Consider the following 18,846-nt stretch of genomic DNA (forward strand, 5'->3'; position numbering starts at 1 on the left):
ACCGCCCCTTCATCGTCGGCTACCTCATGATTATCGGCCATGCACCGGCCCACCCAACGCTGCCGCCAAAACGCTCTCTTCGCCTGCGGTCGGAGCACCATCTGTCGTGGCCGCCTCCCCGACCCGGTACTCGACTTTGGGCGCAATTAGGCAGATGATCATGTGGTGCCCCGGCTGCCTTCTCCCCGACTGCACCAGCTTTTCTGCGGGAGGGGAGGCATGCCATGCTGTCGCTGCGGGCCAACTCTTCGCCTACCCCTTCTACCTTTCAATGGGGTGAGTACACCGCATGCCGGTTGCTCAGCGCCTCTTGACTCCTGACGTGGCCACAGCATACATCTTTGCTCTGGGGGATGCTGATTGGGACCTCCGCTGTCTAGCACCGCCGCTCCCCACTCCTTGGACTTGCAGGGTGGGTGCGATTGTCCATTTCAATGCGGGCCTTGGGGGCAGTCTCCATTCTCCTCTCGTGGGCCCTTCAGATGGCCCGGCCTCATTTACCTAGCTCCAGGGCTCATACACCACCAAACCTCCTTGGGCTCTTCTGATGTGGGATGGGCTCCCGCCCATCTCTCTCACCCCCAGAGCCCTTCACATTTCCCGCGGACCATCAGGCGCATCCTCTGCCTGCTCGAGGGGGTGCCCTTGACAAGGGGAGGACTCTCCCCCTTCAACCACCAACTAAGGCGGCTGCACAAGTGGGCTCAGCCCACTCATCGCTAATGTAATGGTGCGGGCCCTAGGCCCCCATGCACTATTAGGAATGATACAGACTCTGTACTTGGTTGGTAGACAGGGCACATGAACCCAGACAAGCCTTTTATTGTCAGTTTCACATGTCCTGTCACGCCTGTGCTGGATGGGTGTGGGGTGGAGTGTAAGCCAGCCCTCGGGGAGTGGCTGGTGACAGAACAACTAGAACATTGACCAGCAGGTCACTACAGTGATGTACGTTTCAGTAATACTGCACCACAGCTTCTTTTCCTCGTCTAATGTACGAACCCTTTAAAGATCCCCACTGGGTAGTAGTATTGCATTCGTGTGGGGGTGTAATGCCATATCGAAGCGCATTATCATAGATTTCACACTACACCCTATAAGAATACTTAAAGACTGTCGTCGTCAGTGTAGTCGTACTGTGTGTGAGTAAGAAGAGCGGCACGGCTATTAACCAGTTTGTGGAAACGTTGAAAAAAAATCCAGGAATTCCGCGTTCCACTGTACACGCGAGTAGCAAAGATCGCACACGTTCACCTTATATTCAGGGTCTCTCGCGCTAAACACCCCCCACGTTATGTTTTAGCCAAAAGCGGAAGTGACGCAATACGTCGTTGCTTGTTGTGTTTGTGCGTATGTGATCTCATCACGTGATTATCCTCGTTGCAGCAACCTCTAGAAAGAAGATGTCTGCGTCTCTAACTGCTGGTGTTCCTGCTCTCTCTCGTGTGCTGCTACGGAGGTTCTCAGCTCCCGACGTCTGGGCCCCTTCCGCGGCTTACCACAAGAAGGTATTACTGTATTGGGAATAAATTGCTCAAGGAAACTTCAATTTGGAGCGTTGGCTTCTTATTCCCGTGTTGCCCTTGACAGGGAGGTTGTGGCGCATGTCCAGCTCTGGAAACTCCCGTGTTTGTCGCAGGATGTTCATAAAGTTACAAGTTACAACACAGCGGTGTTGACTCTGGAAAGACACCACACGGGTATCACCTGAGCCTTTCCTTTCGGCTTGCCGTTAGGTGGGCGGAGTGGCTTCCATTGCAGTCTGTAGGAGCCGTAGTTGTTAAGTGTTTGCGCCGACCATTTAAAACTTAGTTTCTATGAGGCTTCGAGCTGTTGAGTATATCGTAGACCTTCTTCTCTAGGCCGCCCACTTACGTCCTTGCTTAATATATATTATAGTTATAAAATCGTTCTTTGGCTCGTTACGGTAAGTTATTCGTTTCACAAAACGCCTGCTTTAACACCGGTTATATAAATGACTCCGGGTTCGTAAATTGCACTATTTTATTGGTCAGCGTAGTCCCTGGGGACCCGCATCCATTTCCTCAGGGGCCTCAAAATACTCAGTGGCATGCCAAAGGGCTGCACCGATGCCAGCAATGAGATGGTCTAGGTCAGTGGTTCCCAAACTTTTTCAACCCGTGGTTCCCTTGACCCACTGGCCATTGTCCGTGGCTCCCCACTGTTACTTTTTTGGGCGGTTGGGGGGGATGTAAGCCCGGCCTCAGGAGTATTTGCCTTTTTCTCCCTGAAAATAATTGGGATGAAGCTGGTGAAGGTATTATAATCATATACGCAGGGTGTTTCGCATTACTAAGGTGGCGTCACTAATAAAATATTCCTAGTTACACTGCTTTGCCAATGCCTTTTTTAGAGTACCTCTCAAACTTTTTTATCCCACTTACAGTGCTAGATAGCACCCCTATGCATGTAGGCCCCATTGCCAAAACGTTTCTGCGCTTCAAGAATATTTGCATGCACTTCTATTTCTACCCATGTCATACGTGCCAACACACCTGTCTCAGCAGGATGACTCACAATTTTTTAAACCACATACAGCTTTATTTTTGCTGTCTCCTCCCTAAAATTGCCTCCAAATCAATTCCTCTGATTAATTTTTTTAAACGTCGCTCTCTCTTGCTTCCAAATGTTGGCATTATGTCGTATATGGTGTTTTACTTCCCTGTGCTCAAGGAGAGAGCAGGCCTGTCTTGAAATGTGTGTGTACTGGAAGTACCTATGGTTCAAGCACAAATGTCAATACTTAATAATACTTAGTGTGTTTAATAGACAGGACAATTTTACTTTTCTGATCACTTGCATTGGTGTAAAATGCTTTTGGAAAAAAAACGAAACTATTAACAAGTGTAATAAAATAAATCAGGCATCTCTCGCTTACGTTGGGAGTGTTGGAACATGGGGATCCAGTGAAATATGGAGGTCATCTCCATCGGCATGCCATCAATTAAGCACTACGTTTACAGCTTTAGGCATGTCACTTACAAATCATCGGCATCATGCGTTTAAGTCTAATTAGTTTAACTGAAGCCAACAGACCCTTCTACATTAAATGCATTAAAGTGCTTGGTGCTTGGCTCCCCTGGCTAGGTTTGACGGCTCCCCAGGGAGCCACAGCGCACAGTTTGGGAACCACTGGTCTAGGTGATGAAGGGCGTAGGGGGTCGCCAAGCATGTCTGCCACCAAGGCTCTATTCTCATGCACCAAGAATTAAAGTAAAAACATTAACTACTAATATAAAACGTGAGAGGGAAAGCGAGACTCATCTGGTGGATGAATTGCAAAATGTGAATCCATAAAACTTGCGGTCAGTCCTGGCTTCCCCACTTGACGAAATTGTATAATACGAGGCAATTAGTTAATTTCACTTTGCCCCCTATTTTCTTATCACCGCATATGAGAGCCCCTTAAAATATGAGTTCAGGATGTGTGCTGTACAAACCTTCTCCTGTGTTTTATTTAATAAATTGTAATGTTCCAATTATTTAACAACCAAGGCTAAACACAAGGTGCACCTGACAAGTGACTTATCTCTTGGTTCACTGATGGCATTAGCAGAATAGAGGCGGCATTATTGTTTCCAAGATCATGTTTGAAAACTATCATTGCTAATTAATGCCTCTCGATGCAGTGATCTGACTTACTACGGTAAAACGCTTGTGCATGTTAATAAATTACACTTTTTTGTGTTTGCCGAGATTTTATCGTGTTCTTACATTTTTAGTGCAAGATGTCTTTAACACTATAAGTGTTCCTAAAGATTAGTTGTCTATGATGCATTCTTCTTTACTGTTACTTTAGTTAACGTGTAAAGAAAGTATGCACATTTGGTTCATAGCTTTCTGAATGTTTCTGCTCCATCAATTGAACTACAGCCTGGTGCTGCTGTTCAGCAGGGGGCTGCAATTGAAGGTCAGGAGGGCCGCATGCGGCTCCTGGGCGGTACTTTGGGTATCCCTGGCCAAGTCTGTAGCCATTAACTTAAGGCTGAACTATCTCTGCAGTAAACCTTAGCGGTTCTAATCTGAATTCAAGATGTGAAGAATGCCATGGGAATGTGAGCATGCATGTAAAGTTTGCTTGACAGTACATTTTAACAATTCCTGTTCAGCTTAATTTTCTGCAAGCACAGAGATTTTAGCGAGTTAGCTAAATGGGACCCCCATGCCTTTCGACAATTCTGACGGATCAAAACCTGGATGATTTCCCATATTAGACGTGTGATAAACTAGGGACTTCTCTTGCTCTCAAGCAAAATTTGAAGCCTTGGGCCTTTGGTTAACAGTTGACAAAGCAGCCTAAATTTTAATCTGATTTGAGAAGGTTCAGTAGAACTTGGAAGTAAAAATGCTGTTCTAAATAACAAGCACAGAAAACATTACAACTGCATTGCCAATGTACCTGGAAACTATTTTTCTTCATAACTCCAGAGTTGGTAAAAATGTAGCTTTGGTAACTTTTAAGCACTTACAGTGGTGTTGACTACAGAGCTGCCTCTATACTCTACGTATACCAAAAAATGAGCCCGGAGCCTCTGTGCCTTGATTTTGAAACGTGATACTTTACGCTACCCGGATTTTCTTACTATAATCCAAGATAGTTAAGAGGTTTCGAGCCAAATGAGGATCCTTTTAAGCTGCCAACATTTCCACTTTACAGTTTATCTACCAAACATTACTTTCAGTTTTTGCTGGGATTACGGACTGGTTTGTTAGTCATTTTCAAATCATTCAATACATTAATCTCCCTTTGTAGACTGGTGGCAGTTAAATCCTGAAAAGTAGTGTCGTAAGCATACTGTAGCACTGTATTGAAGTGTTATATAGTATAGAAGTTAGATACCCCTAAATCAACTGTATATAAACTAAATAAGAGCGATGTGAGAGAGCTTTGTTTTAGGTTATGATTAGGGCTCCTGGTTTTATGGTATTTTTTTTTTTCCACATTTCCGTCTGTATCCACATTTATTTTTGACGCAAGAAAAAAATGCTAAAGCTAGTATTTTTAAACATTTATTTAAGTTGGCATGCACACTTGCACTAGGCTGTTATAGCTGTGTATTTTTTTTATATATAAATTGGAGCCCATGCTAAGTGCACTTTACATATTGGGAGCACATTTCTTCCCTGTCCTCTAAGAAAAGATGCGTGAATTAGTGATTTTGAGTAGGTCTCATTTGCGCAGTTGTCTTGCAAAATGTCAACGCATTACTATCTCTTTTACTCACATTTAATCAGCCATCAGAGAGTGTCTGCTCGAAGAATATCAGATCATTCTTAGTGTGCATTAGAAGACGACCTACCCCACAAGGCATTGTAAATCGCCAAAATATCTAAAGAATCCTGCATCTTCATCTGTACAGAATAGTGCTTTGATATGGTGTGAGAAAGTGGCTTTGTATATACTGTTCCCAAATAGGTACAGTGTGTACAGAGTCCACAGTCCCCAGAGGTTTGGCAGAGGCTAAAGTTAGATATAACCTTACTCTCTAAAGTGGTAGCTTGGTCGAGCAGTAAGCAGTACAAAAGGGGGTGGTAATGGACGGAGCATCAGAACCAATCAAATACTCACACCCAGTCAACAGATCTGGGTTTGATCCATCACCGTTCTTTAGCCCACTGTGCCACCCCAGTTCAGACATGACCATATGCAAATCAGTCTGACCCTGTGCCTCATGGGAACAGTCCAGCCCGAACTGCCAAGCCATGCCTTCCCTGGACCGGAAACAAGCTTCCTAGGACCGGTTTCTGGCATTTCGGCCGTCTTCAGCCAGGCTTGCTTGAATCCAGTGGCAAAGTGAGCAAGGGACTCACGTCTGAGCATACCCTGCCAACTTGTGGCGAACAAAGCAGTAACCGGTCCTAGGAAGCTTGTTTCCGGTCCAGGGAAGGCATGGCTTGGCAGTTCGGGCTGGACTGTTCCCATGAGGCACAGGGTCAGACTGATTTGCATATGGCCATGTCTGAACTGGGGTGGCACAGTGGGCTAAAGAACGGTGATGGATCAAACCCAGATCTGTTGACTGGGTGTGAGTGTTTGATTGGTTCTGATGCTCCGTCCATCACCACCCCCTTTTGTACCGCTTTGTTCGCCCTAAGTTGGCAGGGTATGCTCAGACGTGAGTCCCTTGCTCACTTTGCCACTGGATTCAAGCAAGCCTGGCTGAAGACGGCTGAAATGCCAGAAACCGGTCCTAGGAAGCTTGTTTCCGGTCCAGGGAAGGCATGGCTTGGCAGTTCGGGCTGGACTGTTCCCATGAGGCACAGGGTCAGACTGATTTGCATATGGCCATGTCTGAACTGGGGTGGCACAGTGGGCTAAAGAACGGTGATGGATCAAACCCAGATCTGTTGACTGGGTGTGAGTGTTTGATTGGTTCTGATGCTCTGTCCATCACCACCCTCTTTTGTACCGCTTTGGTCGAGCAGTAAGGCAGTATAAAGCATTTGTTGTACACACTGAGTCAGCAAATGGTCTCACACACTCAAGAACTGAACTCTAGGCCAACGGTTTGCATATTAAAATATGATTTTTATTTTAGAACCAACAATAGGTATCAAAATACTTTCGCAGAATGAGATGCTTTAGTTAAATACTTTGCAATAGGCAATTGACTTTTGAATGCAGTTGTTAGTTTGTTGCAATAGGCAACATAATTTCAAACACAATAATACATTGAGCTCAATGGGGAATTTTAAGTTAAATGCAATTGATTACTTTTCTAACTCCAGGAGTGGAACCAAGATTCAGTCCTGGGACAGTTCTTGGAAACAAGTGAGCAAATACATTTTAGTTACTGTTGTGATTTTTAAGCAATGTTTTGGTATTTTAGAAGTTGACACTTAGAAACTTTTGCTAATCAAATTACCAATGTTATCCTACGGGAGGAAATTCACTTAGCAGGTAAGTGGGGTTATGGTTACTTTTTCTGGTTCAGTTTTGGATCCTGGATCCAGCACTAGTATACCACCTGTAAGCAGTTGATAGGATGCGTTTAGGTTATACAGACGGTTTTTAACGAATATTTGTACGTTTGTAAAATAGACACTTAGAAGAAATTTCACAGAAAAGCAGGCAATGGCTTCCTATGGGAGAAAGTTCAAGTTACCGGTAAAGTATGTTCTCATTACTTTTATAATCCAGTGCTGGGCCCCTAGGTTCAGTACTGGGACATCTATCTAAAACAGGTAAGTAATTACGTTTTCACAGTTGGTACGATTTTTAAAGAATATTTGTAGTTTGCAAAAATAGACACTTAGAAGAAATTTCACAGAAAAACAGTCAATGGTTTCCTATAGGAGAAAATTGAGTTAGCGGTAAGTATGCTTGTAATTACTTTTCAGGGTCAGTGCTGGGCACCAAGATCCAGCACTGGGATCTCTCCTAATAGCAGGTGAGTATTTCCGTTTTCGTTACTCGTTTGATTTTAGGTGAATATTTTAAAGTTTAGAAACTCCACACTTAGGCTGGTTTCACTTGAACATTCTTCTATCTTACCCTATGGAAGAAAAGTGAGTTATCGGCTTTTGGGTAAACTTGACTGGCAGAGTTAGGGTGCTGGGCATAGACTCGGGGGTCTCCCAGGGTCAGGTAAGTACAGTTGTTACACCCTCAGCGGCACGGGCAGCAGAGTGAGTTAGGCCCAATGGTATCCTATGGAAGGCAGTGGGCCCTTGGTTGGTGGCTGCTGACCAGCAGGCCACGCAGCTGTGGGAGCTGGGCTCCTGGTCACTTGCTCAGGGCAAATGGGGAAGTAGGTAGGAGTAGAAGTTGCACTGCCAGGGCCACTCGGGCGGCTGGGTGCAGGGTGCTTTTGAGCAGTCTGGCTCTCAATGGATTGCAATGGAAAAGCTCAAGAACGAACAAAGGCTTCAAGCTCGGGGCGAAGATTCTTCAGGTGCGACCACCACTTCGAGAGGTAAGTTGGGTATTTGGAGGATAGGTAGTTACCCCAGGAGTTGGGCACAGGGGGCCACAGGGCGCTGGGGTGCCTTTTGGTGTTGGGAAATCTTATCCTCTGTTGATCGCGGTTGGGGGGGGGGGGGGGTCCCTGGTTTCGAGGCTGCAGGCGTCGTCGGGAACATCGAGGTGGGTCCTTGGGTGCAGGATTTGGGGTCACAGTGGCCGGGGGGACGTCCTCGGGGGTCTTTGTCCACTCCAGGCCAGGCTTGGGTGCAGGGTTCGCGGTTCCTGGCTGATGCCAGGGGTCAGTTACTTGCTTTGAGCAGTGCCACGGCTTGTGGGAGTCCCAGTTGCTTAGTCACAAGGTAGCCAGGTCCTCCGGGGTTAGTGAGGTTGCTGGCCACGGGGGATGCCGGGACTTAGCAGGTTTGAGGGTCGACAGGCCGGTAGGGCTGGGGCCAAAGTAGTTGGTGTCTTCCTCTTGTTAGCAGCTGCACAGCAGGTCTTCTTTCTTCTTGATCTTCTTTGCTGTTTTGGAATCTGGATCTCCGGAAGGAAGGTTCAGGGTGCCCCTAAATACTAGATTTAGGGGTGTTACAGGTAGGTAAAGGGCAGGGACCAATGGGTCCCTGCCCTGGGGTGGGTACACCCCCTATCCTGCCACTGTCCTGTGGGAGGGGGGGCAGTAGCCTAGTCCTGATTGGGCAGGGCTTCCCATCTTCAAGATGGCGAGAGCCCGAGATGTGCTTCACCTCGCCTCCCCCCACCTGAGGGGTAGGGATGGCAGAGGCTGGCACACCCCCTTTCCTGCCTTGGGGTTTCTGGCCAGTCTTCCCGCCAGAGTGGGGATCAGAACCGGTAGGGGCCAGTTGCTGAGTACAGCAAGTGGCCTGGAGAAGCTCACAAAGGCGGAATGCCTTTGAAGCTTCCCCTGCCCATCCTGGGGGAGGAGATGTAGCACCTCACCCAGGATGTGCATTGTTGCAGGCACAGGAGAGCAGATGGCTCTCTACCCAGGGGTCCAGCAACATGTCTGCTGTGTGGCAGCCTAGGCAGGCCCTCAGACGAAGATGTGGATTGTAGGTTAGGTTCAGGGGGCATCTCTAAGATGCCCTCTGTTGTGCATCTTACAGTAAATCCCACACTGGCATCAGTGTGGGTTTACTGTGCTGGGAAGCTTGATACCAAACTTCTCAGTCTGCAGTGTAGCCATCATGGTGCTGTGGAGTTCGTGTTGACGGCCTCCCAGCACCATATATTCTTAATGGCAGCACTGCACTTAGTGCCCAGGAGTGGACCTGGGTACCGTAGGAGCATAGGGCTCATGCACCTGTGCCCACACCACTGACATAGGGCACACAACTAGAGGGGTGACTGAGGTATGCCAGGGCGATGTGTTGTGGGCATGGCACACAGGGATGTGTGCCATGTCGACTTTTTTTGTTCTGCACCAAGACACTCAGCCTTCAAAGGCAGTGTGTGTGTGTGTGTGTGTGTGTCAGGGTACAGGGCCTCGAAGGGTGGCACAATAAGTGCTGCTGCCCTTAGGGACCTTCTCTGGTCACAAGGCCCTGGGTACCTAGGGTACCATTTACCAGGGGCTGACATGTGACTAGAGATGCCAATTGGGTTTTGGCTGTTAGGCAGTTTTTAGGGAAGGAACACAGGCCCTGGTCACCTGATTGGCAGGAGCCCAGGGCACAACAAGGAAAAGTGCATCAGTTATTATGCAGAAAGTGGGGGGGGGGGGGGGTTACTGCAACAGAAACCCACTTCCTTACACATGGACACTATGGAGAAAATGTAGAGCTTAGGTGGTGCAACAGTCATTTCTGTTCTTGTTTTTATTTTTATTTAAGTAGCACTTAAACATTAAATGGAAAAATGAAGTCATGCTAACTGACTTTCTCGCCTCACTGCCCAACAGCGTGCATAGTCACTGAGAGATTCAGCTAATAGTTGTTGGAGGCATTTCTGCCCCCGTGCCCTGCCTCCACCTCCTTCACCCTCCCATACAACAAATGTGTAAATGTGTATGTACTTGTATAGCGCCGAATCACCCCTGGGGGTATCTCAGCGCTGTACTCGTACCGCTGAAGGAACCCTTCCTGGCTTTCCATGTGAAGTGTCCACTCCTGGGGACCCCCATGGTGAAGCCAGTCATCCCAGCGCTGTTGGGGCCGTTGTGGAGATTAAGCAAGCTATTGCCCAGAGTTGCAGCGTGGGACCCATGATTAGAATAGGCACTGAGGCGAGAATATCCGGTCCGAGGAATTTATAGCCCGAGACCCTGCCGCGGCGGGAATCGGACCCTGGTCCCGGACCAGTGCTCTGCATCAAGATCTGCCGCTCTAACCATTGAGCCACACTTCTCCACAAGCATTTACAATGCAATAGATCTCGCAATGACATTATTTTGAGCTATTGGCATTGTAAATGTCATTATTATTTTTTTTTTCCCTTCGTGAAGCATTAATCAAATGGTGTAATGAAAAATGGCAATAGCTCACTTTGTTGTAATTGTGAAATCTATTGCATTTGTACGTGTGTTTTTTTTATTGTAAATGGTACTGTCTTTTATTGTTTTTTTTTTTTATTACACCACCTACAACCCCCCCCAATATATCACACTAGACTGCCCCACTGTGGCTAATAGCCAGACACAAGGGAGCATTCACAGTGGAAGTAAAGACTCCTCCACTTTTGATGCCACTACTGTAAAACAGTATTCACGGAGAAGGCAGCCCAATGTGTTATTTACAGGGGTATGCTCAGTGCTTTAAATGGGCTGGTACTGAATACCAGAACTTTTTTTATTTTGAAGGAGAGTACCTGCACTTCTTAAATTTTAGTTATGATTGGATAGTACCAGCACTTCTCAGAAACAAGCAGGTACTCTGTTGCAGAGTACCTGCACTTCTATTTTTCCATTTCAAACACTGGGTATGCTCCGTGCAGATGTCTTTTTCAAAGCATATTCTAACTTTTACAACTCTCTTTTGCAGTTCCAAATATATATCGGGCAATTCTCTCCCTCTGTGTACATAATACAATAAAACTGTCTCCCACGATACATTACCACTGCACCTGTCACAAGGCAAATCAGCCATGCACCTCTCAAGGATCACCAGCCATTTAGCTATCTTTCCTGGCACAGATCTGCTTAACAACTTTTTCTAAGGGCATCACTCCTTTTCTGCAGCCGTGTCTCTCTTAAGGTACATCCCACTACTTTTGGGTATCTATCTGGGGTATGTCACAGCCTACAGATGTTTCTTCCACTAAGGATGCATCTCCAAGCTCAGAGCTTTCTTAGAGAGCACCAACGCTTGCAGCTCTCTCCCAGGTCACACCTTGCCTCCTGCGTTTCTAGCGCATGCGCAACTCGCACCATTCAGATCTCGCTCCTAGGTTGTCTCACCCCTGGAGGTCTCATGCAAAGCACATCACCCTTGCAGAATTGTATCTCATGGATGCGTCCACATCTCTTCTGGGCTTCTGTCTCCATGGCACCTCACTTCCTCTGCAGCTGTTTCACTTTTGGAACAACACTCCCTGGAGCTTTCTCTCCCATTGCACTTCACCCACTGCACCTATCTCTCCCTAAACATATCATTGCTTGCAACAAACCCAGCCTCCGGGGACGTTCTAGCCAGCAGATGTCCCCAAGTCACCTCATACTTGCAGTTCTCTCTCTGCCCACATACCAGCAAGCATGTCTCACTCCTCCACTGAGCACAACACCGCCTGCAGCTTTCTCCCATTCCAGCCCCTCCATCCTCCCTCAAGGTGCAAATTGCTGTCTCTGAACGACCCCCCCACCTATCACTGCTGTTAGTGCTCGCTCTCGTGTCATATTCACCTTGCACAACTCTCCAATTATTTAGCACAACAGTGCATATTTCCCAAAACATATTTTGCAAATTGCTCCCAGTGCACATCACAGTTCCTAAGAATCTCTTTCCTACGGCATATGTAAACCCCTGTGGATTTTTCTCTCTTGACACATCACCCCTTGCAGCTCTAGCTCCCAATCTCTGCGTCAAATGGCGATGACCTAACTTTGCTCTTCCCTGCCTCTAGTTCCTATGTGCCACGACACTTCGCCTATGTCCCCAGGCCAACGTTTACACGTGATCCTCCTTTCTTACGTTTAAATGCAGTACCCCTCCCTAGCTACAGTTTAGATCACATCGACTACACCCACGGCCACCTCTTTCAAAAAACGTCCTGCCATTCATTAAGCAACCCACCCTTCTCACCGGCCCACTCCGATTTGTGGCAAAATACTCCCAATTCCAGTTGTGCCCTATATCCCCCCCACACGTGCGACCTAAAAAACAAAAGGTTGCTGGAGTTGCAGCAGATGTCGTGGGGTGTTTTCACACCTCTTAATGGAAATCTGCTGCTTGCACTGCTCCAACAATTATCTTGCATGAACTATTGCTGTGAGGGGGTGATGGAGTGTCTCTGCAGACACGGTGCTCCCAGTCCCCCCATCTCGAGCAGTTTCAGGGCAGCAGTTTCCCCTTTATTTTGGACACCCCTGTGCACCTCCGACTCGGATTTTACAGAGGAGCACAGAGGCAGGAGGAGCATTGGTTTTGTTAGTATTTTTTTTTTTTGTTGAAACATTTTTATTAGTTTCCAAATCAATAACAACTGTTCATTACAGCACGGGTTCCCTCGTGTCGGAAGATCAGCTCCCCTCCCAATCCCAACTCGTCCCCCCCCCCCCCCCACCCCTATGTCAGTGTGCCCTTGTCCCCCAGTTCACCCTCGATGTGCCCCCCAACCCTGGAATTCAATTACAGTTGCTCACCTCCTCTATAGTAAGCAAATCGTCCCTCGTAGCCAGGCCTCTGGCCTTAGTCAGGGGACCGCTCTCATCTCCTGCCTAACTCAGTCCCCAGTTCCCCTCGCCTCACGCCGATCCGAAGCGCTCCCCTCTTCTTCCACCTCAGACATCAGCCCCTGGAGCTCCACTACCAACGCTTCCCATGCCCTCGCCGTATTGGTTTTGTTTTAGTATTTTCCCGTTTTTATATATAAATACAGAAAAAAACCTTTAGTCTGTATTTATATGTAAAAATCCGTTTAAACGAAAAACCGGGAGCCTTAGTTATGATTTGTGTGCAACCTGGGTGAACTGATGTTGACTGGGCACAATTTAACTTGGACCCATGTGTCCTTGCAAAGTAGCATGATGGCTTTTAAGCAGGTAGACTGGTTCATCATTTATGTAACTTCAAAAGTGGTTTCTGCATGCCCCATTAAATGTTTTCTTGAAGTTCACAAAGCAGGCAATAAGGATATGTTTTTGATAAGATATGGGATAAAGTTCCACTTGCTGTACATTATTAGGCTGTTGCAAGTCACAGGAGTTCTGGACCTTATAGGGGAATGAGGGGAAAGCGAGAGTTCCTTTTCAAGGTCATGGATCTATGATGTGCCTTAGAATGAATATAATTTTTTTTTTATAACCACAATTGCATTAGTTTGTTCATGTACCACAACATTACAGAAACAACCATCAGACTAAATAGCCTTTAAAGAGCAAGCCATATTACCCACATACATTCTTTAAAAGCCTAGCTCAGCCCACAATATGCTAGCCGTTCATTCCCCCCCCCCCATATCTTTTGGTATTGTACAGCCCCTAGATATATAGATGGGTTCCTCTGGTTTGGCATGTCACTTCACCGCATTGCTCCAACTTGTCGTAGAGGGCTGGGATGGAGACTTCCAGGTTTTAACAAGGTCTCTCTTAGCGATTATTGCCCCAATCCCCACCAGGGAACAATCTTCTATGGTATCTTAGCTATCCTCAATGATGCCCAACAATGCCACTTGAGAAGTAAGTTCAATCAGTATCCCCAAAACCTGTCACAAGGTCGCAAATACCCCAGTTTCATCTGATTTAAGCGCGTTTCCAGATTTGCATGAAAGAAGTGTATGGTTTGGGACGTCTATAGCAGGAAAGTGACTCAGCTTTTTTTGCTCATCAGTCTCTGGTTTAAGAAACGTTCGGTGGAGATATTTTAGTTGGATAAAGCAGTGTCTGGAGGAAATAACTAGAGTCCTAGAGGACATGCATGCATCTCTCCAATCGGGGTTTTCCAGCTGTCCCAACCATTCCTCTCAGCTTGCTAGTAATGTCAAAGTGTCAGGGTGTTCACAAAAAGTTTGTGGATTCTAGATATGCCTCCCTTGCCTAGTGGACCCATTAGGATTGTGACCTCTAGCGGGCTGTATTCAGGGACATTGCTCAGAGCCTTTGTGTTGGTCAAGGGTCTGGCATATTTGCAAGTATGTAAAGATCTGGGTTTTATGTAAGGAGTACTCAAATTGGAGGTCACCAAATGATTTGAAGGGATAGCCTTGCCACACTTCTCCCCCTGTGGAGATGCCAGTCTTGTCCCATTTACCAATTCCCTGAAGAGAGGCTGTGTGCACATCGGGCTGAAACAGCTTGTCACTACCCTTACCCACAAGGCAAGCTACACCCTCAACCCCATCTTCGCAGGTGGGAACAACATCTGCTACAGCCACACCACGCAGCCCCTCTGGACGGACCACCACTGTGTACACTTCTTTCATCACCGCCGCCGCCGCTCTCAAACCTGCTCCTCGCCCTCTGTGAAGGAACTGGAGCAAGATCAGAGGAGCACCTTAACTCCACCCTCATTCATGGACCCCCCTTCCTCCTCTCCTCGACCAGAGCCAACTCTGCAGCCAAAGAACTACACCGCTGGATCAGTAACAGCTCAGAAACTCGCACCCGTCCGCACCACCGACCGACCACGCCCCCTGAAGGCCTCCTGGTTCACCACCGACCTCCAAGAAGCCAGACGCTCCTGCAGACGTCTCAAAACGATAAACGCCAAAACCACGGAAGACCTGACCACCTACAAGAACGCCATGACACCAACGCTTAAGATCCTTCAAAGAAGACCTTCATCCGGAACAAAATCCTCACCAACTCCAGCAACTCGAAGGAACTCTTCAACATCCTCCAACAATTCACCAAACCCCCCAGAAAAGCCATGGACGTCACTCCCTCCCAGACCTCTACAACAAGCTCGGCTCCTACTTTCACCTGAAAATCAGGGCCCTCTACTACAACTTCAGCGAACAGACTCCAGAAACCACCCTTCTCTCCAGCGACGACAGCTGGCCCACCATCACCGCCTGGTGTCGGTCACCCCCGAGATACCACCAAAAACATGAAGAGCACTCACTCTGGAGCCCCCACGGAACCCTCCCCTTCTCACATCTTCCACAAAGCTACAACGTATCATCGCCTTCTTCGAATCTGGCACTTTCAACAAGTCTCTACTCCGCAAACTCCAGACCTTACAGAACACCGCAGCCAGACTCGTTCTCGGCATCCCTCAACACAAACACATCACCTAACGCCTGCGGAACCTCCCCTAGCTCCCGTTTGAGAAGTTACTTTCAAGATACTCACCCATGCCTACAAATGCCTCCACAACACCGGACCCCAATACCTCAACGAAAGAATCTCCTTCCACCTACCCAAAAGAAACCTCTTATCCGCTGACCCCTCCCTGTCTGAAATTTCCTGCATCCACAGAGCCAGAACAGGTGGAAGAGCCATCTCCTACATCGCGGGCAAGACCTGGAACGAGCTCCCGATCAACATGATGCGCCCCCTCCCTGAACATCTTCAGGAAGACACTCAAGACCTGGCTCCTTGACTGAACGGAGCAGCTTCCTCCTCCTCCCCCCCCCCCCCCCCCACCCCCCTGCACCTTGAGACCCTCACCGATGTAGTGCGCTTACAATTCCCCTGGTTGATTGAGAGGCTGACAAACTGCAACGCCGCTTTCAAGGTCAGATGCACGCCACCACACACTCCACATTTACGCGTGGGGTGCTAATTTGGATGAGAGCGGAGAGGCTCCTTCTAGGCAATAACAGTTTAAACTGACCAGGAGATGATGGACAGGGCGCTGAAACTTTTAAGACACTCACTCCCAATCACAGATCTGGGTTGAATCCATCATCGTTCTTTAGCTCACTTTGCCACCCCAGTTCAGACCCAGCTATATGCAAATCCGTCTAGACCCTGTGCCTCATGGGAACAGTCCAGTCCGAACTGCCAAGCCAGGTCTTCCCTGGACCGGTTTCGGGGTAACACCCTTCATCAGCCAGGCTACCTTTAATCCAGTTTCAAAGTGAGCAAGGGACCCAAGTCTGGGCATACCCTGCCAACTTAGGGCGAACATCAAGTTCTTTATCTGTACTTGGAATGAGAGAAACAATCGCGACATCTATCACTTAGTGATGATGTCATTAGTCCACTCATAGCCCAGCTGTAGATTATGGAATGTCAGTCAGTACAGTGCGTGCCATTGCAATAGAAGAAAGACTAGAAAACATAGAAAAGATGCAATATACAGGCGGAAACTGCTTCTCACTGAAATTAACCATAGCTGCATTGTTTAGGTGCCTTGCAGGGTGGGGTAAAAATATAACGGACCTGATTGTGGCCGAGGTTATTTGAAGCCTTTTACCCCACTGCTTTCATCCATAGCCGGGTTGGAGCCACTTAACTCAGAGACAAATGGCGTGTTTTTGTGCATTTATGATTATTAAAGGATTAGGAGCTGTCACCGTAGTAATAAATAGTTCGAGGAAAAACTCAAGTATTCATTTTTCAGCACAAGTCTCCATTGCCTTCAACAATAATGATTTGAGCATAGTGTTCAGTTCCAAAACACGTTTGTAGTGCTGGTTTGTATACCAGTGTCGAGTTTTTAATTTAAACGATTAAAATAATGGATTTAGGGTTTTTTTTTTTGTTCCCCCCCCCCCCCTTTTTTATTTCCAATTTCAACACAGTTGCTGTGTTGAAATTGGAAATAAAATTGGAAATAAATATTCAATACAACATCCAAATGGAGAACTGGACCATTATCTGTAGTCCTACGTAAACTATATGGTTGGATGGATATGATCTGTCCTGTGGAAAAGCTGTGATATTACTGTGACTGTGGTGTGCTACGTTGCCTATCAAGTGCATACGCACAGTTGTACTGAGGTAGGTGTGTGCTCAGTCGGAGGATGGTGATCATGCCACTGTGGCCATCTTATCCCAACTGGGTGATGCTCAGAGTAGGGTGACCAGATTTTCAGAATGAACAAGCATTGGCATAGCCAAAAGGTCTCGCCGTTAGGACCTTACAAGTGTTTAGCCATGCAACAGTTGATGATGTTGCACCAAGGATATTGTGCTGGATAACTAAACACTTATAAGGTCCCAGAGGCGAGACCTATTAGCTATGCCAATGCTTGTTATTACTATGTTTACATAGTATTGTAAACCTGAATCCTATACAAGTAATTTTTTTGTTTTTTAACTTGACTTTCATAAAAGCATGCAAAGCTCTGACAAGCTTAATGAGAAATTCACATGTGGCCCTTCGGTGACTGAATTACTTAAGTCCCACTATGGCAACAATACTAATGAAGTAATTGCTAACTTTGTTCAAGTGGCAATTTATAAGGCACAATTAAACAAAAAGGGAATGCAAGTTGGAACGAAAGCTACAGTGAAAGACGTATTCACAATGTGCTATTGCTCAAAGATCAGAATTTGAGAAGACAAGGTCTTTAGATAGTGGTATCTAATAGCCTCAGTAGATTACTTTATTGTAGCACAGCTGTTGAAAAATCTGTTGCCTTTATATACCTGTCAACTCTCCCTCATTTGGAGGGTGTCTCCTTTTCGTATTCAGCCTCCTTAAAATAAACATGCCATCGTGGGGTCATCCTCTTTGCAAACCTGTATCATCCTCCTAAATGGTTTATCATTCTGTTGCATTAATGGCATCACTCTTTTAAATATCATACTTCAATCTTATTCATGAGCCAACAGGTCGACAGGTAATCCAAAGGGGGAAGCAGCAAATATAGTTAAGGACCATTCAAGTATATTTTGCGTCCAGACCAGCGGTTCTTAACCTTTGTGTATGGACACCCCCCCCCCCCCCCCCCCCCGAAGCATTACTGGAATGTGGGGAACCCCACTTAAATGTTTTTGGAAGCCGTGACCCCCGGCTTAAGCAGTTGCTATGAGTTTGAACTTCAAAACCATACGCAATTACAAAAAAGTATACACCAAAGAGAGGCTGAAATAGTGTTTAATTGCAATCAAAGATTGTTTTTAATTTGGACGTTATGCTTCTTTATTTGTACATATTTTATTAATTTTAGCATTATTTATTTTATAAAACAGTCACGGACCCTCTGAGTAGGCTTTGCGACCCCCGGGGTCCTCTGACCACAAGTAAAGAACCACTGTCCAAGATAGTTTTACATTTTTGTTTTGAGCGTATATGCCAATACGTGTGTCCTTATTGCCTGTAGACTTTAAAACAGAAAACTGTGCTGCTACTGTGTTGAGGGAAGTGCCTTGCTAGGAGAAATGTAATACACTGAATAACTGAAAAGCTAGACCTGTTTGGAAAAATTTAGTTTTCGCACTACTGTTCTCTGCCACAAAGTCATACCCAAATATTATCTGATGCCACCCTTACTCCCTCCTCTGAAGCGAGGGACGCCCCTAGAAGTTGTAAAAAGAGCAGAATTGCTGAAGATGAAAGGAACCTTTTAGTACCTCGCTAAAACTTGTTACCCCACAAGCTTTACCTTTAGAAGCAGGGTAGAAAAATGTGGAATCCTAAACGGTTCCTAGCAAAAATGTGGCATAAAATCTGATTTGGAAGGGGGAATATTTACAGGCTTACCAAATCTACAATTATTTGCCATAAAATCTATTCTGTTAACAGAAATATGTTTCTTTACTCTGCTGTTTGTGAAGTTAACAAAACATCAAGCCCTACAGATTTTAGGAAGTTGATTTCTTATGTACTTCACACTATTTCCAGTGATCTGTT

General features: G+C 46.5%; 1 protein-coding gene across 1 annotated transcript in view; it reads left to right on the forward strand.

The window, feature by feature from the left end:
* Window positions 1–1,217: 1,217 nt before the first annotated feature.
* The window catches only part of ISCU (iron-sulfur cluster assembly enzyme), a 106,350-nt gene continuing 88,721 nt past the window's right edge, over window positions 1,218–18,846 (forward strand). Inside the window, exon 1 of the mRNA XM_085636100.1 lies at window positions 1,218–1,508. Within this exon, the coding sequence (XP_085492226.1) occupies window positions 1,404–1,508 (105 nt within the window). The 5' untranslated portion in view covers window positions 1,218–1,403. The remainder of the gene's footprint in view (window positions 1,509–18,846) is intronic.

Source organism: Triturus cristatus, chromosome 11 (assembly GCF_964204655.1).
Source record: "Triturus cristatus chromosome 11, aTriCri1.1, whole genome shotgun sequence".
Taxonomy (NCBI): Eukaryota; Metazoa; Chordata; class Amphibia; order Caudata; family Salamandridae; genus Triturus; species Triturus cristatus.